General features: G+C 42.1%; 3 protein-coding genes across 6 annotated transcripts in view; all 3 read right to left on the bottom strand.

The window, feature by feature from the left end:
- The window catches only part of sh2b3 (SH2B adaptor protein 3), a 49,963-nt gene extending 46,370 nt beyond the window's left edge, over nt 1-3,593 (bottom strand). Inside the window, exon 1 of one of the 2 annotated variants that reach the window (XM_085786413.1) lies at nt 3,214-3,593. The gene's annotated coding sequence lies outside the window, so the exon portion shown is untranslated. The remainder of the gene's footprint in view (nt 1-3,213) is intronic. The other variant, XM_085786414.1, reaches the window with a different exon arrangement.
- Nucleotides 3,594-6,153: 2,560 nt separating this feature from the next.
- On the bottom strand, nt 6,154-10,877 carry LOC146981324 (sesquipedalian-1-like). Of its 3 annotated transcripts, XR_015036580.1 has the most exons (4): nt 10,723-10,845; nt 10,178-10,290; nt 8,046-9,331; nt 6,154-7,832 (listed from the first exon to the last, which is right to left on the bottom strand). XR_015036580.1 is itself a non-coding variant. In XM_085786411.1 (3 exons), the coding sequence occupies exon 3, from the start codon at nt 9,288-9,290 to the stop codon at nt 8,385-8,387; it is 906 nt and encodes a 301-aa protein (XP_085642537.1). In that variant the 5' UTR covers nt 9,291-9,331; nt 10,178-10,290; nt 10,723-10,877; the 3' UTR covers nt 6,154-8,384. The 3 variants fall into 3 exon arrangements, 2 of the variants coding, with proteins under 2 accessions (XP_085642537.1, XP_085642538.1); XM_085786411.1 differs by having other exon boundaries at nt 6,154-9,331; nt 10,723-10,877; XM_085786412.1 differs by having other exon boundaries at nt 6,154-9,331; nt 10,178-10,273; nt 10,710-10,833.
- A 2,730-nt stretch (nt 10,878-13,607) lies between these two features.
- On the bottom strand, nt 13,608-24,491 carry prr16 (proline rich 16). The gene is made up of 3 exons (XM_085786410.1): nt 23,592-24,491; nt 18,631-19,716; nt 13,608-14,696 (listed from the first exon to the last, which is right to left on the bottom strand). Exons 1-2 carry the CDS (start codon nt 23,724-23,726, stop codon nt 18,850-18,852), a joined length of 1,002 nt encoding a protein of 333 aa, XP_085642536.1. The 5' UTR covers nt 23,727-24,491; the 3' UTR covers nt 13,608-14,696; nt 18,631-18,849.
- Nucleotides 24,492-24,910: the final 419 nt, after the last annotated feature.

The following is a 24,910-nucleotide window of genomic DNA, read 5'->3' as shown; positions in this document are numbered from 1 at the left end:
ATGAAGCCTGGAGACTAAAGAGCAAATATTTAGTGTGTGTGTTTCCTTTATGAAACATTACTGGGCAATTTTTGATGAATCTTGACCACATCCTACATCCACGCACGCATATTGCAACTGCAGAGCCTACGAGCGCACACGTTTTAAAGGCGACATCTTCGTACTGCTGCAGCTAAATCGGGCCTATAATCAACATTCTTCCAACAAGAACAGAGGCACATTGGGGTAAACACGTGCAAATACACACAGTCTCTAATTATTGCTGCTCTGGGAAAAAAAAAAAACACACACACACTCACAAACACACACACCACACAAGCACGCATGTGTGCCCTCCACCAAATGCATGCACACACATGCAGGAACCTTTGTATGCCTTGTGTTTGTGTGTGTACGTGTGTTTAAGTCTGAGATTTTGAGCTTAGCCGTTTGGGTGGCCAAGCGCAGTGCAAGTCGCGTCACATACACACACTAACTGCTCGATAACATGTGTGTTGCGTCGTAGAAGGTCCCCATTGTCACCGGGAACAAGCTTTCTTTTTCTTCCATTTTCTGCCCTAATTTGTCTCTTCCGTCTCTTTCCGTCCCTCTTCTTCTGCAGATTCCTACTCCTGTCCGCCTGCCAAGATATCTCCCATGGCTCCTCTCTTCCTCCTCTTTTTCCTCTCTTTCTCCCCCCACTCCACCCCTCACCCCTCCTCACCCCAGAGAGCCGCTGTGGGTCAGACCTCTCTCGTGGTCTCATCAGTAGATTTCTTAGAAGCCCTGGGGGAAGCGGAAGGGCTGTTGCACCGATAACATCTCAGTTAAAGACACGACACCATGACATTGTCTGATCCATGGCATGTACTGTACATCAAATTTATGTGCACACAACACTTCAAAAACTTTTGTGGCGTCCAAATTTTCCAAGAAGCTGCTGCAGACTCTTCTTTCAAGGAAAAAAATGTCTCAGGCAGCTGCCAACATCATCTGGTGTTGTGGGGGATAAAGTCCAACTAATCGTGTTAGGATGGAAAAAAAGAATCACATTATAATTTTGCTGAACAAGTGTCGACCCCCTCTCTCCGAGCGGAATCACTGCAATAAGCCACGGTGTTCAGATTGTGGGTCGGACAATATTGATTTCACGATGACTTCTGTGGGTCAGTGACTAGCTAATATATTTTATGTTCTGTATTTATGTCAGGCTGTGTGTGTATGGGGGCCAAGTGCACATTCATGCAGGCAGAACAGAACTTCTCTTGTCTACACCGCACTGAGCGAAAGAGAAGTGAAGACTGCACCAAAATATCCAACTGTCAGAAACCAAGGAAGTCTGTGGGGAAGTAAAAAAACGTTTCTGAAATTCATCAGAAACACTTGAGATTATACGGGCCAATTAAGTGAGTGGAGCTGCACTGGACCTTTAAATTATAGTCCACCCTTTGTCTGGGATTGAGTCTGTCTGCCATGGAAAACATTAAGTACAGTTTAGGTGGTGTTACTTCCTCCGTCCTAGAGGCATGTTTTTCTGTCTTTTGTGCTTTAATGACTGAAGGTGTGACAAGTGCCACTTATAAATGACTGAACCAACAAAGGACGTCTGCTGACATTACTGCACGGCTGATACACATACACACTCTCAGTGTGTTTCCACCCATCTCAGAGCGTAATGTGCTGATATTTATTCATAAGGGTGGGCTATGGCTATATGACCGTGATTTGTCAGGTGTTTCATCAATTGGCAGGATTAGCCATAAAAGAAGCATCACTGACTGTTTATTTTTCATCAATATTTGGTTTGCCATTCGATTTTTCAGAGCATGTGTGTGTCAGAGAATCAGGTTAATCAATCAACCAGCAAAAGAATTGATAGATCGAGGGATAACACAATGGGCCACCTGGTAGAGCATGTGCCATTTAGGCTTCACAACAGCTGACTGCACTGATGCTAAAATCTCATCATCAAGGATTGTATCGCTACCTACCAACTGTTCAGCTACTATTAGTCGAAAACTTCTGGGAACCACCACAACTACACGCCTGTATCCTTGGAGCCTCTAAGTAAACAAAGAGTAAAATACCTCCTGTACACCAACCTGTGTTTATGCACACGTGTACACACACACAGTAGATATGAATAGAAATGAATCCCATCCAAAACACACACACACACACGCCAAAATTACTGTTTTGATTTACTGCTGCACGACACTGGATTGTGAAACCAAGTGGCTGCTCCCCGCTTGTTCCTGTTCTCCATCCAGCCATCATGCGGAGGGGACCCTTCGACATCACCATGGTGACCACCAATGTACCGGTGCCAAACAATGTTGAAAATGTCACAGAAAGTCGTGAATACTTGAACCACTAGGTCACACGATGCACAGATGGTGTGTGCACTGCCACTGCTACATATTGTATACATGTAGGCACTGGTCTGCCCTGTGTGATGTGGTGCCAAACGGAGCCAAGACAGAAAGACCCTGGTGGTCAGTGGTCTGAGGGGGTCCGGGGCAAAACTGTGTTTGTCTGACACACACTACACATGGAAGTAGTCTGGAACTCAATCGATCAATTCATGGACAGAAATGTAACGGTTCTTTGGAAGATCAATGTGTTATTTTTAACAAAAATCTTCTCTGAAATCTGAACAAGATCTCAGATGGTGGGAGACACTTCTGTGCCTAAACTACTTGGCACAAACATAGAACAAAGTGATTTGGCTGCAACAGTTTTGCAGCTGGTCAGACTATAGTGTCAGACAGAGACATGAAGCAGAGTGAACCTGTACCTTTTGGGGTCCCTGTGGGTCTGGGGGGGGGGCCCCTGGGGGCAATTATGATCCACTTTGCACGGTTTGTAATCCAGCTTTGTTGGTGCTCTATTTTTAAAAAGAAAACTTTGCTCTAAACCCAAAAAGAGTGTGTAGCTACGCCTGCAGCAGCGGGCTGGAGCCAGAGAGACACACAAGAGACCTTTAAATATCACACAGGCACTATTTTTCTCTTTTTTCAACGAATTTTAGCTTAAGGAAAAATAGTATAATTTTGGACGGAAGCTTTGTCCACATTGCTGCTGCTGCGGTTCGTCATTTTGTTTTTATCCCCTCCACCCCCCTCCCCCCCCACACACACATACAGACACACATGTGGTGAAGAGTTTAGTGATGTTAAAGCACTTTGAGACAGTTAAGAAACAAAAGGAGCCGAGTCCTCTCAACATACTCACGTTCTCCGTTATCTCGGATGGGCACCCACCGCAGCACGACAACTAACCAACAAGTTGGACTTCGCATAACGGAAATGTGTTGAGAAGCATCTAAAGTGACTCAAAACGATGTCGGCGAGGACCAACACACTCTGGGCACCGGAGGAAAAAGCTGCATGTTCATTAAAAAAAAATCGACAACAAAAAAACTCGTCGCTTTGCTTCTCATCGTGCGTGCACGCGACGGTTCCTCCGCACACAGAGTATGTACAAAAAAAAAAAAAAGAAAAAAAAAAAGCAAAACAAAAAAAAAAAAGAGGAGGAAAGAAAAGTTTCAGCCACGAACTTGACGCGGAAAAAAGTGGCGACTCCTCATTTCCGCTGTCAAAAAAATGTGCCGCGGATCAGCTGCGTAAAGTTAGAGGAAGTGCAAAACAACGACTTCCGGTTCCGGCTTTTCAAAATAAGTGACACGCAACAAAGTGGATGGCCTGACAACCAGGGCCGGATTATCCCACTAGGGGGCCCCGGGGCACCTATGACCTCTCTGACTCATTGTTGACATTAGTGGATGTAGTAGGTTTATTACAAATGGAAACAACTTGACACTAATGAGTTGTCCAAAAATGTGCTTCAGTGTCACATTATTGTATAGTGCCTTATAATATATTGTATAGGCCTATATCACCAGTGAAACAATTTTATGACCAATAAAAATGGCAAAACAGAGAATGATGCCCATTTCAATATCCTAAAGCACATTATTATTAAGCCTATTTTAAATATTTAATAATCCTAAATCATCAATAAGAATTCAAAGCAAGAATGACATAGCACAAAACTCAAATAGCCTATGCAAATAAAGTACTAATAGCCCAGATATATAATTGCAATACTTGAATTAATATGCTTAATTACTCACTGATACTTCCAATTCCTTGACACTGTGTTTATGGGAAAACATGGTGTCGGTAAGTGTCAGTAAAGGGGTGCCTTTGACACAAACCACCTTTTCATATCTTTAGTGCAAATACTTGAGTTTATTTTTGCTGATAATACTTATTCTCTTCTAATTTTGCTTGTGAAAATTAAATGAAGGACAGGGGCACATATTTTATAAGTTGACATTGCTGTGAGGTGAAGTTTCCAAACACTTTATCTGCCTCCAAGGAGCAATTTAGCTTTTCCTTTAAAAAAACAACAACAACATACCGCTGTGACTCACTCTGATGCAGTTAATTCATGTGTCAACATGTGCCATTCATCAAGCTCTAAAAGGTCTAATAGCTGCAAGATCATGGTGGTTAATTGATTTTACAGACCGTTTATTAATTTTACGTGAAAAAGGCAAATATTATACAGCTCTTGCTCTTTTTGTCAATGCCCTGTGGCTTATTTTTAAACAATGACTGCTGCTTTCTTGGAAGCTGCAAATGTTTTGCCTAGATTTCTGTTTGATAGGCACATATTTATTTTGGTAACATAATGTGTGTCTAATCCAATAAATTATCTGAGGAATATTTCACTGTTATGTAAACCCAAGCAAAGAGAGGGCTGTGAATAGTCAGGCAGGGATTGCAACAAGCTTATCAGCTCATTAGGCAGGCTGAATTTTCTCATTATTTCCTAAGATATATTATGATAGGTCTGTGTATAACACATCCCCCACCTCATCTACATGCTGTCCAATACAACGGATCCGCCATGACTTCCAACTTAATATTAAGTCTTTGTTGAGATCATTATACCAGTGACCAAGGTCATAGTTTATGTATATATTATATTCAGTATTATAGATTGCATAAAAACAGACATTGTGACATAGCTGCTATGTTTTAATGTCTAATCTCATGTCTGGACACAGAGCCTACAGAGTGGCATTTTTTGTGTACTTTTATGTTGAAATTTCTGGACAGGAAGTCTTGTGTTGTCTGCAGCCCGTTGCCTTGTGGACAAGTACAGTATGTGCAAGATGCAGAAACTGTTCAGACTCCATCAACAGGTCTTTTCAGATACACTACATTAGTTGCCATGGCTGTAATCTGTTGTCTTTGTCTGTCAGTGCTCCATTGGTCATTTCTACATTTTCAGTTTTCACAAATCTGGTTACAGCTCCTAAACTAAACTAAGCTAAACTAAACTAAACTAAGCATGAAAGAACACATGTGGATTGAAAAGAACACTTCTATCAACTTCAAGTCAAGTGGCCTGACACGGTGCAACTCAATACGCTGTAATGACCTAAAGTGCAAGGAGATGAGTTAAACATCACTCTTATCTCCTGTGTGTCTTATCTCCCCATTGATGAGAAAAAACGTTCGAAGCGCTCACACACAAGATTAGATGAGCTGATCTCCAGAGAAGAAATTCAAGTTAAGCAGAAGAATATGTTGAGATGAATGTACAGATTAACAGAGAAAAATGAAAAAAATAAATAATAATGAACAGAAACCTGTGGGTCAAGAGGTCATAAAATTAAATGCAAACAGTGGTTGTGCAAGAGCAACTAACCTCAAAATTATAAGGGTAGAAATGAACATACAGCACCAATTAACTAATAGTGCAGTATCAAGTAAAGCATGAAAGTGATGTTATCATATATATGATAACACAAACATAGTTTCCATCTCCAGACTTGTCCAGCTGTAAACCAATCATTGATTTCTCTGATGATCAATGGGTTAAGACTGCTCCCTAAAATTGTTGCACAGCGACACCTAGTGAGAGACAGGCTGAACAGCACCAGGAATGCGTGTGGTTTCATGAGGCCCACCCAGGCCCCTGCATGAGCACAGAGGACCCACCTCACTGTACTCTCTTTTTTTAGGAAGAACAGCTAAAACCAACAGCAGCCACTCTCATGAGTAAAAAACTGTCTTTCTCATAAGTAACATTATAATAAAGACAACAAAACTTCAACAGATGAAATTATCATAGAAAAACTATTTACAACATCACAGATTAACACAGTTTATTGAGCGGTTTACAACAAATGCTTTGTTAACAAACATCTTTTCAGGGTACCATATCTGGACAATGTGTTAAATCTTATTGATTATTCAATATAATACTCATTGTGTATTATAACACTGAATTGTCAATGAAAAAACGGACATTTTTTTATTTATGCATTTGGGTTGCATTCCTCATTTGGCACTGTTGAATAAAGATAGCTACCGATACCATTTACAGGGTTATTTTCACACATTCACAAATTCCTTTAAATGTTATTGTCAAAAAACAGACTATTGTCATCTGTGATTATAGTAATAGATTTCTGGAATGGCTAAATTTGGCATTAATATAACCAGTGTTGTAATGTCTGTCAGAGGGATGCTGCTTTGATATAGCTGTTTAAAGATACACAATCGGCACCGTACCACACCACTCATTCCCATATTGTCGCTTCTGCACAAGCCAAGAATATAACAGTAATGACAGCGCTGAGGATTGATGCAGACTGAGGGAGCTGAGCCATTGTCAAAAAGTGATTGCACAGAGATGAGCCTTTGGCAAAAAAAAAAAAAAAGTACACAAGCAGTACAGTGGAAAAAGAGTCAAAAGTCAAACCCTTCCATCAATGTGGTCCATACAGGAATGGTTGTGAGTGCAATAACATCGGAAGATAAGACAAAATAAGGCACCTCTAAAACAAAATGTAAACAGCTATGGGATTGAATATAAAGACAATGTATGAGTAATCATTGTAAAGACCCATTTTCAGACTGCTGGTGTTAATTTCCAACATGGAATAGTAAATATTTGTATACAAACCAAGAGGTTAGATGTTCATACACAGTATAGGCATCTTACAGTTGCACTCATTCAGAAACATTCAGGTTAAATTGTAACAAACAAAAGCAAAAGTTGCATAAAATTAAGATGATTTGATTGTATAACATGAAATTATTATTAATATTATGAAGACAAGTGTTAAGTCCTGTAAGTTCAAGGATAAAGAGAGAAAAAAAAAAGAAAAAAGAGAGAACTAAGTGACAAGCACTCTTATGAAACAGCATCATCTGGCCGCTGGCTAACAAGGGCTAAAAATACCGGGGTGTGTTGCTCTGAGCAAGACATCCAGCTCCCACCACGGTCCCCAGTGACTGTCGAGAGGATGTTCTGACATTAGCAACCACAAGGCCTCTGGGGTGAGAGATGCCCCGATGGGACGGTGGAGGAGAATCTGGACTAGTTTTCCTCTCCGACACCACTTCACATTCCCAGACCTATATCCTTCTTTCTTCATAAGTTAGTGTACGAAAACGATCTCAGTGCTGAGGCGATTTGAAAGTTGAAAGACACTTGAAATCGTGAAGTTAGATGCCAATTTGCATTTCTCTTATCTAGTTTCCAGATTCAAGCACTTCGTTTCGTTCAGAACAGTAGTGCATTGTTTCATCGCCATCATAGAAAAGCTTTGACATCACTAAAATGGGACTTCAGTCATACAGCTGCAGCATTTCCTATGCCCCATGGTAAACCTATCACTATAGTAACCTGTATTCTTCTTTTTTTTCTTTTTTTAAAATTTGCATTTAACAGAAACCACCCACGGCTGTTCACTTCCAAGACTTCACTGTGGTGATTGTAGTGCTTATTTGTGGTTATTTTTAAGTTTCAAACATGTATCACAATAGCTTCTTGGTTTGCTTATGTGTAACTATAGAAAAAACATGACTTTGCATCAAGTTTCCTATAGCTTTAAAGAAAACTGACCCCAAGATAATTGCACAAGTACATTTGGAAGCTAGGGTTGCAGAAGAAAACTTGAGAATACTTTTCTGAGTTTTATCTGCTACAAGGCCTACACCACTTTTTGCATCTTGTTAGAAAAAGATTATTTTCAGTACTGTACTCATAACATTTTAAACTGTCCTTGGCAAATCGCACAGGGCAAAACTTTAGAAAAGAGCATTTTTGTATCTTACATGTATTTTTAACTATTGAATTGTACAGTGGATAGTGTTATTCTTTAATACTAATTGATTCCCCTGTGCCAGACAAGATCTGGAATCAATCTCAAATTTTTATTAGACAATTTTTTTTGATTGGTGATGAAACTGCAATCTGCAATTAAGTCACAGTTCTCTCCCCTTCCTGTTCAGGACAGAGGGGTTTTTAACATTTGAAGATGTTCAAAGAAGGAATGATGGAACTGTGGAAAATGAAGACGATCAATTTCCATCAGTTTACTGACTCTGCAGCCACTGCACTCTCAGTTCCTCCACCTCTCTGCCGTACCAGTCGTGCAGCTTGGAGAAGCAGCCAGTGCCTGGGGAGACGGGGCTTTCCAGAGATGCTCCTCTCCTCCTGGGCGGCACCGGCGGAGCCTTCACGCCGTCGGCCCCACAGCCAACCACACTGGTATTCCCCGCTGAGTCCCCACAGCCGTCCCAGGAAACACAGGAAGAGCCTCCCTCGATGAAACCATTAGCCAAGGCACCTGGTGGTTTACTCCACGCTACTCCGTTCTCCTTGGAGCATCCAGAGATGAGCTGCACCTCATCTTGGAGGCTCTTCTGAGCAGAGAAGGGGACCGGCATGGGAGCGGCACTTGACGATGACGATGACACAGAGGATAAAGATGACGAAGAAGAGGACGCTCCGGACCTGGACCGTGCCACCTGGTTTCGCCTGGAGGACTTGGACCTGCCCTGCAAGCCTCCAACTCCAGCACCGACGGAGCCGCCCCCCGCCACCTCCTGGATCTCCTCCAGCTGCCTCTCCAGCTCCTTCACCACCAGCCTCATGTAGTCGAAGCTGGCCCTGGACAGAGCTTTCACCCACGACTCCATGGCTGCTTGGTTTTCAGCGGCCATCTTGTAGATCCGTGCTTTGGCGCAGTCAAACTTGACGGCGAAGGCGAACTCCTCCGCCGACTCGCACAGCTCCACGGTGCATCCTTCCAGGACGATGACGCCGATGGGCTCTCGGCTTTCGCGCTCCTCGAAGTAGAAGAGCATGTTGCCCTTCAGGACAAACCAGCGGCGGTGATAGGCCGTGTTGCGCTCGCCCTTCTTGAACAGGAAGCCCGTCTTGTCCGGTGGAGAGTCACAGGTGGCGTAGTGCGCCACGCTGCGTTCGTTCAGCTTCATCTTCTCCCCTTCTCCTTTTCCTCAGACGATCCTTTATTTACCTAAGGAACATTGCAAAGGACAGAGGTCATCTCCAAGGTTAAAATAATGATTAGGCTGCCATACTCAAGGATGCAACACGAGTCTGCAGCTTTTTCTTGCCAGCAAGTAACTGTGCCACTGCCAGCAGATTTTGCTCATTAGTAGCACTCACTGCTTTAAGTTGAACTAATCGGTTCTTGCTGGAAAGAAAAAAAAAAAAAAAAACATCTGCAGACTCTTTGCTCTCAATGCTGCATGACGTACACTGTGACTTTATGTTTATTGACCTTGTAATAAAGCATTAATACCAATGTGTTTTCGCTCTACTCCTGTTTAAATGAGGTCAGAGTAGAGGTCAGCAGCAACAAGAAAAAGAAAGAAAGAACAATGGTTCATTAGAGGGAGCAGATGCTTGCCAACCAGACTTCAGTCTACATCCTGGTCTCCACCCCACTGAGCCGTCGTGGCAAAGTAAACACTGCTCTTTTACTTTCATTTGTCACAGAGCAAGTGCACAGACAGACACAATCTCCTGCATAGTGTTCACCATCCAAACAAAGTGTGTATCTAGTATGGATGGAGATAAAAAAGACAGTGGATAGACATGACCTGGTGCAAATGTAGGTCAACTAGAAAGGCTGACTTATACAACTGTGAGAAATCGTTGAGTTATTCGCTGTGTCATCACATGTTCAATGGCAGCTAAGGCTCAAACTGTGTAAACAACAACTAATCCAATTTTAATCTGTTAAGACATAAGCAGTCAACTTAAAGTACCCCCCTCCCCATTCATCAGTGTGTTGTTGCTGTTGACTGGATGAAAAAACATAACAAAGTTAAAGCATGTTTTATTCCCATTTACTTACTTGTTTTCTCTCATATCCAGCTGCCATCCACTCCCGTCACATCTGGAGCTCACAACTTATATCTCCATCTCCTTTTGTCTCTTCCTCTCTCTCTCTCTCTGTTCAGATGAAGGCTAAGGGAGGACACACAGGCGTGTTACACATTTATCTCTCCATCTAAAAAAAAAATGCACGGGTTAGTTTGGACTCAGATATGAGCTGTTTTTTTCCGAACCAATCGTGTTTTTTTAGACGAGTGATTCAGTCTCAAGCTGCTGCCTCCTGGTCACAAGCTTTTGACACATCAGCACTTTTAGAGCGGGGATTTATCGGCTGCTACAGAAACGACACGTTTCTTTTAACACACAAACACAAAGACACAAATGTACACAACACTTGTCTGAAAGCAAAAGCACGACTCCCTGTGCCAAACGCATTAAGCTACTTTGATGAATACAAATGTGCATCAGGCGTCAGCATTTCGACTTCAGCGGCTAACGCAGCTGCACGCCGGCAGCACGTCAGGCTAACATCGAGCCGAATAGATAATTACTGCTCGTTAATACCTCCAGACGAAGAAGCCTTCCTCTTAAAAAAAAGTTGTTTTCCTCCTCGTTGTTTTATTTTTTCCTCCTCTCCTCTTCTCTCTTCCTTCTGTCGTTTTTTTTTTTTTTTTTTTTTTTTCCGTTTTCTTCCCTGTCACGTGACCGGCGGCGAGGGCACCGGTTATGTGTTACGCGGCGAGCTTGACCGGGCGGGACTAGCGGAGCAACTCTGTAGCGCCGCCCCGCTGAGACGCTCCAGGTGAGTAAAACAAGCACACCGCGTCTTTACACTTGGAAATGCGGCATGTAGGCAATGTAGGCATCTTCCACCGGCTGTTGCTGCTGCTGCTGCTGCTGCTGCTGCTGCTGCTGCTGCTGCTGCTGCTGCTGCTGCACAGATGGACCATGGATGTTCCAGCTTCACACACCTGAAACCAGCCTTTTAATCTTTAATATTTAGTTTCTCTTGGTCAGTGTGGTCCAGATTAGTCCAGTCCGAGTGTGGTATAGTTTTAGAGATACACCTGGAACAATATGTGGTCTGGGAAAAAAGCAGTGAAGTGGCTTTTTTGTTTGTTTACAAATGTCTACAAATAGCCTAGTTTTATAGACACAGTAGCCAACAAAAGGTGGTCTGACTGGGAAGAGCAGGGAAACATCATTTCTGTTTTCAACTCTTTGTAGTTTCTCAGGGTTTATGTGGTGCAGAGACATGACAAGACAAGTCAAAGTAGGCTACAGTGTTTTACTCTGTGTTTTTATAACTACCAATAAAGTCTTCACAAAACTGAAACTGTCAGAGTTTTTTCTCAATGTGGTCTAGATTAGAAAAGTCAGAGTAGTGGTTTCAGAGCTAGACCTGGTACACGTGGACTTAGCATTGAAATGGCCATTTAGTCCTCACAAATGTTTCTCAAATCTGAAACTAAGTCCTACTCTTTGTTTATATAGTCCACATTTTGATTAAATAAGGTATAGCCTACTGTTTTTATTATTATTATTATTATTATTAGCCTATTATTATTATCTAGTTTCCATAATTAGGCTACAGCAAAGCTTTCACAAACCCAATGCTGTTTTAATTAGTCTTCAATTTCCCTGGGTTAATGTAGTCCAGAGTTAACAAGTCTAGGTATAGACCTGTTCCATTGTGGTCTGGTTCGTGGGGAAATAGTACCGACAAATTGCCTACAGTATTTTCACAAATACTGGTACAATAAAACATTTACAAAACTGTAATTGTGTTTTAATTAGTCCTTAGCCTCTTTGAGTTTATGTGGTCGAAGTGTTATGGTCTTCACAAACAGTACGAAGGTTTCACAAATTTTAAACTGGATCCTAAAATGTTTTCGGATGCCTACTTGTTAATTATGGCTTGGCACATGAATGTAGGATTTTGGGGTCTATTTTTGTCTAGGTGGAAAAGAGAATATCTGCTTCTGACATGTTGGCATTTCCATGAGTTATTCTTTGCCTGACCAATAAATCAGTCATGAAAATACATGGCCACTTTCTCGTCCCCGAGGGGTAATTTGTCTTGCAGCCAGGTGAGACACAGAACACACACAAGAGATGAACATATGCAGAAAGTGTAGCGGTATATTACAGTACATGATTGATGTATTAATCTGAATGTAACATTTCAATGCCATGGACTGCACTTGCGATGGTCGAGTCTCAATTCCTTTTACGTACCTGTTCTCCAGGCCACCACATCCTTCATCCTGAACTACTGGCTGTTATATGACCATGACAAGCCACCATGAATTCATTAGAATATCTTCTGGAGACAGATGACGGCCTTATCAGCACCAGTCTGCTATCTCATCATGCTAATCTTCAATTAACTGATGTAGCTGCTGATGCCATTTCATGTATTTTTCTTTGTGAAAGGTTTGCTCGCACTGCTTTTTGGTAGCTTTGATTAAGTGCGATGGGCTGGCAGTCAGTTTAATTTTCCTCTATTTGACTCCCAGTTCACAGAGTCTAGATATTATGAATGATTCATTTGCAAGAGCACAGTTTATAATAAAAAATACAGACATAGAATCATCAACTCTCTGTAGCTAAAATGATTGTTCAGTCCATAAAACAGACAGACACACCAACATTAAGTGCAAAGTGTTTACTTCTCGCATGTTTTTTTCCCAACAGTTCGTGGACACACAACAAAAATATCACTGACAGCTTTTTGTCCCAATTATCATTAAAACCGATTCTTGATTGGTCCAGAGTTTGGTCATGAATTCAGTCTCTGTGTCCAGTGAGAACAAAGAGGTGGACTTGAAAAGTGTGGTGTCTCCAGTCTGATCATGGAGAGAGGCTGTGTGTATCAAAGAATATTTTTTGTTGCTCTCCAGTGTACGTTGATCCAAAATATTCACCACTATATATACATATTAGAATTCTTATTATCTTATTCTGATACTTTGTTTTTCATCTTGTCCTATAAAACACTCTGTAATCTCTGGTTTTTATAAGTGCTGTATAAATAAACTTTTAATAGTAATATTTAATATCCAATGCCTCACTGGCCTAAGCAGCGTTGTAATACCCGGGAAATGTATCAGGTCTCTAGCTACTGCAGAATTAACCTGACGGACATCATATGAGGAAATGAGAGGGAAACTTCTTAACTCTGTATTATGGAGAGCAGAGCACCCTGCATGTTGGACTCACCAACAGACAGCCTCTCCACAGAAATGCATAGAAATACACAGTGATGGCAGGACAAAGTGAAGAGTCAGTCATGCATTCATTCAGTCCCATGCCTCCTGTCTGATAAAGCACAACTAGGTATTTGGTTTAGCCATTCATCTTCTCCACCTTACATTTTCCTTCTCATGACACAGCCCGTTCTGTTAAGTTTCTTGAAATTATAATATTGAAGCACTTGTTTTTTTCCCCAACCATACAAACTCTATTCTGTTGCTATATATAAATAACTCGTCCTGCTATGCTCTGCTGAAAAACACGTACCTCGAGGGAATGTCAGCTTTCGTCAGAATACCTCTCAGTCATCCAACACAACAATATCAAAAATATCATCTCTTTAAATGTTAAAGTCTCTGTAGAAAAATGCCTGAAATATATATACATATCAAACATGTACATGTATATTTGTATACAAAGAAAATTTGATGCAAATTATTACTTCTTCAAGGATCCTTTAAAGCTGTAACTATGCCACAATGTTCTGTATTTCTGCTTGTTATTGTGGAAAAAAATAAAAATAAAAACATATAGCTTGCATGGCACCAACTGAGCACATAAAGTTTGATGTAATGGACATGATGTTTGGACACAGATCAGTGACCATGTCATCATTCTTCTCAAACCATTAGTCTTTGCAAAATATACTGTGATTGTGCATATGGCACAAGCTGACAGAATATCATTTTCTCCTTATCTGCAGTCCAGCAGAGCAGTGTTTTGCTCACAGCAGAGACCTGTCGGACTCTCAAGATACAAACAATTACAATTCTTAAAAGGCAAATTCCATCGGTTGAGTGGAGCTATTGATTTCCATCTGAGTATGCACAGAGAAGAAGTCTGTGTCGACATGAATCACATAGTGGCTGACATCATTTCACCCCCATCTTGTACTTGTTCGTCTACACTTGCCTCTTCACTTTTGATGATAGGGTTTCCAGCAGCGCTCTAATCTTTAATTCAAGAATTTCTATGTAACAAAAATATCCCCTCCATAACTATAAAATCATCTGTCTGTATGCACTCACACACAGTGACTGCCCTTTGCTGTTCCTCCGGTTTCACAGTAGCATGTGCCTGGTGATTGTTAAATGCTCAAAAGTCAAAGTATGAATTTGTCTAGAAGATCCTGTCTCCAGTTGATTGAGACCCATTAGCGCGTTACATAAGAGAGGGCTGGTGCTCGGCCTCAGCTGTGGCTCCTTCGTCCCCGATCAACCTGGGTCGATCAGTGTACGAAACAAGCATCCCTCCCACTCGCATCTCAAGGATCTCAATGGGCCCTGCAGAGGAAAAAAAAAAGGGGGAAACACATTAGTGTGAAAATCTAACTGCACAGAGGAGAGGCACTTGACAGAGTAGTCACAGCACCGACAGTCACTTTTCACAGAGCAAAAAATGAAAATGTACCAAGGCACGTCCATTCTGGGCACACACAAGCACCCAGACACACAAGTCATCAGAGTTAATAATAACACAGAAAGGGCTGTAACATTTTCTCTGTGGACTGAAAAAAAAAAACCTTCCATTTTGTTAAAAGACAAAAGGGAAGGCTTCACGTCTCTCCTTAAATAGCTGGCTCCCCGCCCCTCCAGTTTTTCTTAGTCAACTCTTGAGTGGTTCGTTGAGCAGAGGACCCCATGTGGGTCATTGTGGCTCTTATGAATCTGATCCTGTTGTTGAGATACTGTTTACCTTCTCTGAGTAAGGTGCAGCTGATGCCTCTAACTTTTAACAATGTCCAAAGGAGCGTGAAATCCTCAGATTAAGTTTGCTTCACCACCAAAGCCTTCTAAGTTGCACTGAGCCATCTCACGCCCTTTGACTCGTTCTCACACACATGGCTGCATGTACTCATGCATGCCTTTTTGCACTCTCATGCACCTTTAAACATATGCACATGTATACCTTTATTATTAAAATGCCTGCATTTGAGTGTGCACCGACATTTTGACGAGGGCAAATGCACAGACACACACACACCACACATACACTTTCATCATAACTTTGTCTGAGTCACAGATATAAGCACCAAGACAAGCCGGTATCCATGCCTAATGTGCACCAGATTTACTTTTGAATGCTCTGATGTTTGGCAATGTAGGTCATGTCTATTTTGTATTCTGGTGAACTTTGCATACAGTATCTCTACTACAGATGTAATGCTTTTGGCATGCAGCACCACAATTATTTAGCTTTTGTTTTGTTTAAATGCTTTCCTCATAACATTTTTATTTTCCGTAATGAAATGTAGTTGACTGAAGGAAACAAATACCTAAGTAAATGATGCATGCAGAATGTGGATGAGCAAACAGACAACTGTGTCTCTTGGCAGACTATCACCACTAACAATCAGACAACAGAGAAACAACAGCTAATTAATATTCATTGGCAAAATGTGGCTCACTCTGACACATTTATCGAGTGTAATTGCACACCGTGCACTTGCCAGGTTGGGAAATGGGACGAGGACAATACAGTCAGGAGATGCACTATAGGCACACATTTGACTATTGTGTTATAGGACAACAAATCAGAGCTACAGGTTTATGTTTACAAATGTAGCCAGAACAATCTAACCAATCAGCTCTATGACATTTTGAATTAATTATGGATGCAGCAGGTTCGCTCATTATCATGATTAAATGAGGCGTCGCACGAGAGATGTTCGCAGATTGTGGGGTTGAAATCAAATGCACACAACCTTTAAAATGGAGGAGCAACAGCACACAGTAATTCATTAGCATCCAGAAGTGTAGATTTTTTTTCATCACTAGAAGGTCATTTGTAATCCAAAGGTAAGAAGTGAGGGATGCGGAGGCTACAGCAGCTCTGGGTGGAAAAAGTCGGTGAACCTTTTGATTAAACATACAAATGGAAATACTGCCAAAGGTGTTCGCTGTACAAAGTATCTGATACATTTTAATAATAGTTACCCCACCCACATGTATACAGAGATACATGTGCACAGAAGAGATTGTTATGCATACAGCTGCTGCCGAGTGGGAGTGAAGCATCATCCAAGGGGAGAGGAAGAAAGAAATGAAGATAGAGTGAGAGAAAGAGCAAGTCAAGGAGGGAGAGAGAGAGAGAGAGAGAGAGAGAGAGAGGTGGGCTATGAACTAGAGCTGTGAGCTGTAGGGAGTGGGTCAGTGCAGTTGAGTCAGTCCTGACTCACGATGGAGGCGGTGAAGATCCACCTCCTTCTTGCCCATTACAACTTCGTCCTCAAGCCTGGAGCACTGGAGCTCAGATAGCCATTTTAAAAAAGAGTGAAAACACCCACAACCATGGTCAGAGGAGCAGAGCTCTCTGTGTAACAGGAACAATCAGATAATAAGTCATGGCTGTCTTCAACAACGGATGATGAATGTGGACACGACGTACCCGTATTTTGTAACTGCAGCTGGTTACTAGTGCATCCTATTGTGTGTGTGTGCCATTAATGGATTCACATTAGTCGCCTTCTATTGAGCTGGTAAATGTTGAAATTGAGTCATGTAAAATAATGACCTTAATATAAAATTCAAAATAATTTTCATATTCATAGGCTATGACTTAGAATAGAATATTTTGTATAAGCACAAAATGTCTATTACGTACATGGCTGAGAATAAAACCTCAACCGACCAAAATGTGCCCATTACACCAAGCATTCAAATATGTCCCAGTCCTGGTCATTAAAACTGTCTCATCTACCTGTTGAGATTTTCAATGATTTCATTCAAATCAACTATGCTGTATTTCTTAATTATATAACGCAAAGTCCACTGTGTCCATTGTCTTGGTTCATTGAACAGTGGAATAGCTAGTAAGGATGTAGCTACTACAGTGGCAAAAAATCTTTAAGAGCTGCATCATTGATAATACTGGCTGCATTCCATTCTGAAACACACTACTGTATTCAAGTGTGTGTGTGTGTGTGTGTGTGTCTTTGTGTGTGCATGCTACTGTTGCCAGACTCATTAGGATCCATTAATACTCGGCAAATACAGTGAATGTTGTACACCGAGAGCAATCATCTTGAGGTCAAACATGCGTCCACACATACACTCCTACACAGCAACACGGTCATGATGCCATCAGTCATCAGCCACCACTGCATTACTGTTTCTCTTTCACCATCTCTCTCTCTGCTGGCCTCCATCACATATGCTCTCTTTTCACTGATTCCCTATTCTTTCTTCCTCTCACTGCCCCCCAAGCCCCCCCCCCACCACCATGTCCTTACCCCGCTTTTCGTGTTTTTTCTCATGGTTGAATATCTACTGATCCCTAATCCAAACGCTGATGTTAGATTGTGAAGCCTGCGAGGTCATGTGCTGGATTTAGAGTCATCACTATGTGTTACTCATACTTCTAGGCCTCGACCTCCAAGCTACCATTTCAACTCTAAACAGACACCTATGTGTGATATATATACGTGTGTGTATATATAGACTGTATATATATATATATATAAAGCAGAGTACTGCTGAATCTGATTGATGCCTGTAGATGAACTATATTAAAAAATTAATTACAAGAATTTTCAAGTAGGATTTACAGTAAAGCCATCAGTTTTGTGATCTAACAGTAATGTGTAATCTGTCTCTTTTCACCTGCCCAACATGTTCCTCTCTTTTTCGCCCCCACAAGTGGCGATGAAGGAACCCTAATTGTTCATCTGCAGAGAGGCACAGATTCCCCTACCTGTCTGTATGTCTTCTGCTGCAGCCTTTGCTCTAGTATATGTGAAATACATGTGTGTGTGCAATAAAGAATTACTTATGGTGTCAGTGTTTGGGAAGATCTCTGGGCTTTTGGATGAAATCTGAGGGAAGCGGGTTTTCTTGTTTCAACCAGAAGGACATGAATTAATTAGAGCTCCTCTCTGAAAGAACTTCCTGAGTTTGAGACTCGTTAGTACGGAGAGCTTCCAGAAAGACATGGATACAATTTAGTTTTAGTGTTGTCAGCGGTCCTTTGTGAAAGTCCCTGTACATTTTTCAGTCAATGCTCTGGACCTACAAACATCACACTCGGCACCCATGCATCACGCTTGGCACATGCACACATACACCTATACATCCACCCACAAATACATACACACTCATAAATATACATAAATAAATCCATGTATGCAGACAGACACATGGATGTGCATCTTGCGACTGCTCTTTTTCTTCCTCCTTTTCTCTTCCTGACAAACAGGCTCATACTTGCCCAAACACTCACCGCTTCTTGTTGATCTGCCTGTGTACATCTTGGCGCCCGCGGCGGTGCCTTGCTCTCCATTCCACGCTCTTTATCCATCCCTTCCTTTCCTATTTCCCATCCCTTCCTCTCTCTGTTTGGATAACCCAAAGTTCAACTGAAGTAGAAAGCGCTCTTAAAGTAGAAAACACTATGAATGATTCAAGAATGTTTAAGTTAGACAGAACAAGGGAGTCTGTGTCAAACCGTGGTGGTGGTTGATTTGCGTAGGATTGTTTTCTGGGGTTTGAGGGAAGGCGGGTGAGGAGGCACACAAGGTGGAGGAGTGTTTGCTGCCGGCGGGAAGCTGTGGCTGACCGAGAGGCCACCATTTTCCAACATTAGATCATGAGGAAGAGTGTGGGATGGAGGAGGGGATGAGGAAGAGCAGCAATGCACCGGGCTGAGCCTCAAGTCATTCAGCTCAGCCTGTAAGTGTAGTTCTGTGTCGTCTACATCGTATTGGAGGTCACAGTCAGGACAGTAGCCGTGGTACTGGACCTTCTCACTGAAACGGACTCGCTCCCTCTCACGAGGCTCCCTGCCGGGCGCCTTCGGGCATTTGTTCTTTTCGTGACGGAGTAGTGGCATGGGTCTGGGCAATGTAGGAACAAGCCCCGACTCAGGGATCCCACTGTCACAAGAAATGAAACACGGTGTGGAAGAGAATAAATCCCTGTTTGGTTTCAACGGGAAAACCCCGCCATTCCTCAACAGAGACCCGTTTGCCTTGGATATATTCCCTGATAACACTAAAGTCGGATGAGGCAGATTCTTGATGTTGTGTTCCTCGGCCCTTTGTGGAGTATGTCTGGGCGGTGGGAGGGGAGGGTGGGCTTTCTTGAGTACAGTCAGTACTCCAGGGGGGTTGATGGGGACGATGGGCGCTTGTGTTTTAAAGATGCAGTCCTCGGGGAAGAGCTTCATCTTCATCTCCAGGCTGGAAGCAGTGGTGGTGGTGGTGGTGGAACTGGAGCTGGAGTTGAGCGTGTCCGTCTTTGAGCTGTCCGTCAGTCCGTCCTCCTCCAGTTGCAGGTCACCAGTCAGGGTGTCAATATCATGAACAACCTGGTGACAAGAAGAAGACGTGTCACTGTGACAGCTGAGGTGAGGAATAATACACAAGTGAGAGGAGAAAAACCATACACAAAAATCACAGCTAAAAAAATAAAAAGACATTATGACACTGCTAACTGCAAAAACAATGATGGTCATAATAGGAGACAGGAAGAAAAATGATGCAACATTTGTTAAAAGTGAATGTCTTTACCTCATTGTGTACTTAATGAATGGTTCAGAAAACATATTGTGTAAACCCTTAAGATACACTTCATGATTTATGAGTTTAAAAACTGATTAAGATAGCACTATGACAACCACGCCAGGGTGAAAAGAAATACCGCTACGATTTATGAGATCAGCCATGAGTCTGCCCGACTCTGACTTAAAATGATATACTACAACAATCCCATGCACCATCAGAACTGAGGGAAGTAACTGTACCAACACTATCCTAGAGAAATGATCATTTAGACTACAAAAGCACTATTATTAAAAATCTTACAAAGACACACAAAGGGGACTGATATGAAAAGTCAATAGGCTGGGAGTCGTCTCCTGTTGGAAAAGATGCAAGAATCCTTACAATACTGCAGTTTTATTCAATACATATCCCCACAATCACCATCTCTTGCAGATTTCCACAATGAATAGTTAAAGTCTCAAGCTGACTCGGTTGAAAAGAAATAGCACTTTCTGTATGCAATGCCTGTACATGTGTGTGTGTTTGGTAATGTGTCACAAATGGTTTTTAAGCCGTAATTATGAAACAAATGCCACGAGTGTGAAGATCCAACAAGGATGTCTTATTTCTGAGCTCCAGCACAGGATGCAATTCATTATGACATGAATTAACTCCAAGCAAAACACTTTGGTGTGACAGATAGGCATGGAAACAAACAGATATTTTACAGAAAGCAGAAGACATACAAAAACAACACAAGATATCCACTCTGCAAGCAGCATAATATGAAAGAGCAAATGATGTCGGTTGCGGTGGTGCAACGATGAACACAGTGTGCCATGATGGGAAAGGAAACATAAGAAGGAAAAGTGTGGCACAGCCTGTTCAATATTTTTGAGAGGAATAGGGCCAAACAAAGAACTGTTTAAATATTTGAATGAATTTGCAATCTAGAGCTGTAACATCATTTATGAATACGATACAATGCAGACCGTGTTTACAAAGGGGGACAAAAAATTGTAAATATAAATGAAATAAATAAATTGTAATAAATAGGAACTGGCAGCTCATTGCAGTAGAAATTGCGTAGATAGATATTTACATCTGTAGACACCTTCTTTGTCCATCAAGAGGAAATTTGTTTTCACAGCCTGCACAGAGAAACGTGAGAGGAACTGTTGCAGCAGAAATTTGGTCTGCTATAGCACTGCAATGGCAAAAACTGGAAACAGTTGTAAGGATGCAGCAACACAAGTGGAGAGGCAATACATAAAACATACAGTACATGCATGGTGCTTGAGATGCTCAACTCAACTCTTGTGTTTTAATATCCTACTCATTATTTCTACTCATGACACATGCGTTTATGTGTGCAGCGCTGAGAAAGTAATGGAAGCTGCAGGAAATTACACGTACACGTAACAGACATTGCTCATGGAAACATGAGCGTGGGGAATGAAATTAGCAATGCAGTTCAACAAACAGAGTAGTACACATGGCGCTAAACTCTGCTGTGAATGAATAACTGATGAACAGTAATGTAATGTCCATGTTGCTCAAATATTTCCTGAAGTCAATCAAAACATATTCCCATTGGAAAACAGTTCCTCACTGGTTTTTTCTATTAGTGGCAGAATTGAAGTGCAGAGTTGGACATTTTATTACTGGCTGCCTGATTACTGAGGATTCAGCAGTCAATGAGGGTTAGACAATCTAATATAAAATGAGCAGAGTTCCTATAGATTAAACATTGTTGGAATAACCTGAAAGTAAACCCCATCAGACATGAAAAGTTAATGTATTTTCTTTTACAACATTCATAAAAATAATTGAAATAACGGCAGTGTGCTTATGTTCATTTCCTGGATTAGTAATGCTCAGTTATCTCAGAATAGCCCACTGTAATAAAAACACCATTGCTATCATCTACTGTAAGGGTTGGAAAATGCATGGCCAAACAGTAGCTTTAGAAGAGGTAGAGAGAGGAATGAAGAGAGTGACAAGGAGAGAAACAGAGAGCAGGGAAGAGTGACTGAGACAGAGAGATAAATAGAAAGATATAGCAGGGGCTGAGAAGGCAATGGAGCTAAACTCTCCATGCAGTCTTTAATGGATAATTTGTTGGGACACACACAAGAGGTAACACCAGTATCCCAGTGTGCAGGCCCTGCTGTGGGCCAGGCAGCCTCGGTGGCTTTGCCAAGCATCTGGGCAGGGTCTCTCTTCAGAGCCAGGCTGGGCTCCAGCCCTGTTTGTGAGTTATAACAGATAACTGCATTTCAAATGGATTATACCCCAAACACTGGCTTTGATAGCAACACTCCCTCGAGGTATGTGTTTAGTGTGTCCAGTGTCAGAATAACTGATCTTCTACACAATTTCCTGCAAGCCAAAAAAAAAAAGAAGGGGAAAAAATGATAGAAAAAGAAAGGGCACATCACACAAAAAAAAATCACAATAGACAGATTACAATGCCTTCTTGTTCTCATTTATCTCTGGCGCCTGCTGTGAGACATTGTAAACTGCTGAAAAACACAAAAGAAGTCTAATTCGGCTCAAGTTGAGAAAAGGGGAGCAGAGAGGCAGAAGGAGACAGATGCTGTGTCGACTGCCCATCCATAATGTAGGAACCAGAGGCTGTGCGCAATAGGGTTTTATTAGAATGACAACCTGTCATGTTAGGGTGAGATATTTGGCACAGCAGGCCAGGTGCCTGGTGGCCGGCAGAGGAATGTAAACATGGAAATCAAGCAAGAAGACTGCAGGTTATTCGAGCGGAGATAGCAGCAGGATACAGTGATTGGCATGAGAGGAAACACTGATTTCAAACAAGCACTGTAATGTGGAATAGGAAATCTCTGCACAGAGGTACTTCTAGTTATCCCCGGCTCTGAGAACAACTTGCTGTAAATAAAAAAAACACTAAATATCCTCATATAATCCTCAAATCCTTCAGAGACCTCCTCAACTTCCATTCAGCACCCCTGTCGTTTCATCACCGAGATCTGAATAACCGATCAGACAGCTGAGAGTTTTGATCTTTAACAAGGACTCTGAAGAGAGAGGAAGACGAAAAGAAAGCCAACAACACCAGATAAAGGAAGGACGAAGACGAGTGGCTGCGATATACAGATATGTGGCGGAGGGTGACAAAAGACAAGGGAAAGAAACAGAGACACCACAAGATACTGAGAGAAGACGAAGTGAAAAGACAACTGCTCCGTTATTTGGCAAGAGATAATTCACGGCAAACAACAGTCAGCATTAAGATGATGAAATGCAATGCAAAAAGCGCCTTCCTGGTTGAACCAACTTGTCCATTAAATATTAATTGTGATTACATTTTTCTCACTTTCATCAGAGCCTGTGAGTCAGGGCGAGGGAGCTGTCCTGTCATTTCACACCCCACATCCTCCCTGTGCCAAGTGTCTCTCATATGGGAGATAATGATCAAATACATTAGTGGGTAAGGGGGGGAGGAGCACAATCTGTGTGTGTGTGTGTGTGTGTGTGCCTGTGATTGTGAGTGTGTGTTGTCAAAGCCGTTTCCAGGCCCCAGTGAGGTGGACATCAGCCTCCCAGCTCCTCTCAGACAGTAATGCTTAGAAAGATCATCCTCAAACCAGCCAAGCCTGGAGAAATGCTGTAACATAACACATGGCGGACTAGTGCAATGTATTCTCCTTTTTTTTTTTTTTACCTCTTTGAGCTCTTTGGCTACATCCTTGAGGTCCCCCAGGATGTTTTCCAAATTCTCCACGATTGTCTTGATCTCCTTTTTCACTTGTACTTTGGAGACTACTCCTTCAGCGTCTGCATGTGGTGTCCCTGACATTCTTCAGTTTCGGGCACGGTCTATTTCCTGAAGGATCTCGGGTCAAATCCTTTGGTCGCCACGCTGCCACTTTGCCAACGCATTCTTCTTTTTTTTTTTATTCAGTCCTCCTCTCCCTGTTACTTTTTTATTTATTTATTTTATTTTTTATTTTCTTGCTCCTACATCACGGCCAGGACGGAGAGAAGTGGCGTCGGGGCAGCGTTGTGTATTTCCCACCAGGCATGCGCAATAGAGCGTAACACAAAAAAAATAAGGGTTATGTTAAAATACTGTATCATACTGTGAGAGGAACCGTCCACAGGTCTGTGTGTGTGTGCACCTTACACGTCCATGTCCAGCAACAACAGAAGATGACGCGCCGGGAAATATCCTTCACGTCCTCTGAGCGCTAAATTCAATAAAATAAAATAATAATAATTAAAAAGCCAAACACGAACACGTTTTAAAAATGCGTTAACTGTAGTAAAAAAGAGAGAGAGAGAGAGAGTGAGAGAGAAAAGAAGAGGAAGAGAGAGTCCACAGGCTGTTATCCAATCGGCTGTTATTTTAATGGTCCATAATCCTCAGGCAACGACAAAACGGTGACACTGTCCAGCTTTTTGCTCAGATAGTACAACAACACGGTGGTTCTGGTGGTACTGATGCACCCTGCCGGGAAACTGCTGCCAGGTACCGATACCCCAGAGGCACTTTCCTCCGAACAGCGGCGGCGGCGGCGGCGGCACCCGGTCAGTCTCATCCTGTCTCCATCGCTGCCTCCTTGGAGAGTCTGAGCCGAGCAGCAGCCAGAGTAGGGAGGCTGAGGCTGCTCTCTCTCTCTCTCTCTCTCTCTCTCTCTCTCTCTCTCTCTCTCTCTCTCTCTCTCTCTCTCTCTCTCTCTCTCTCTCTCTCTCTCTCTCACGGCGGCTGTTGGTTTGTTCTCATTTCATAACGCAGGCATGCTGCTGCTGCTGCTGCTGCTGCTGCTGCTGCTGAGGTTGGAGAGGTCTCCCCCATTTAGTAGTGTAGTGTTATGATGATGAAGACTGTGTTGTTGTGTTCAAGGACAGCATCATGAGATCAATGGGCCTCTGGGTACAGACAAGTTAAAAGCCCCCCCAAATTCCTCCTTAATAGGACACTCAGACTGAAAGAGACACGAAATAGATTACATTTGTGTGTGCTAGTCTTTATGATCTGCT

The sequence above is a fragment of the Trachurus japonicus genome, chromosome 9 (genome assembly GCF_045865225.1).
Source record: "Trachurus japonicus isolate A0001 chromosome 9, Traja_1.0".
Lineage (NCBI taxonomy): Eukaryota > Metazoa > Chordata > Actinopteri > Carangiformes > Carangidae > Trachurus > Trachurus japonicus.
The sequence above is the reverse complement of the archived record's forward strand: the minus strand, read 5'-3'. Positions and strand labels throughout refer to the sequence as shown.

Coding starts and splice junctions, on each gene's coding strand:
- LOC146981324 (XM_085786411.1), bottom strand. CDS start 9,290: ATGAAGCTGAACGAACGCAGCGTGGCGCACTACGCCACCTGTGACTCT.
- prr16 (XM_085786410.1), bottom strand. CDS start 23,726: ATGTCAGGGACACCACATGCAGACGCTGAAGGAGTAGTCTCCAAAGTA. Junction 19,717..23,591: donor TAGCCAAAGAGCTCAAAGAG/GTAAAAAAAAAA, acceptor TCTTGTCACCAG/GTTGTTCATGATATTGACAC.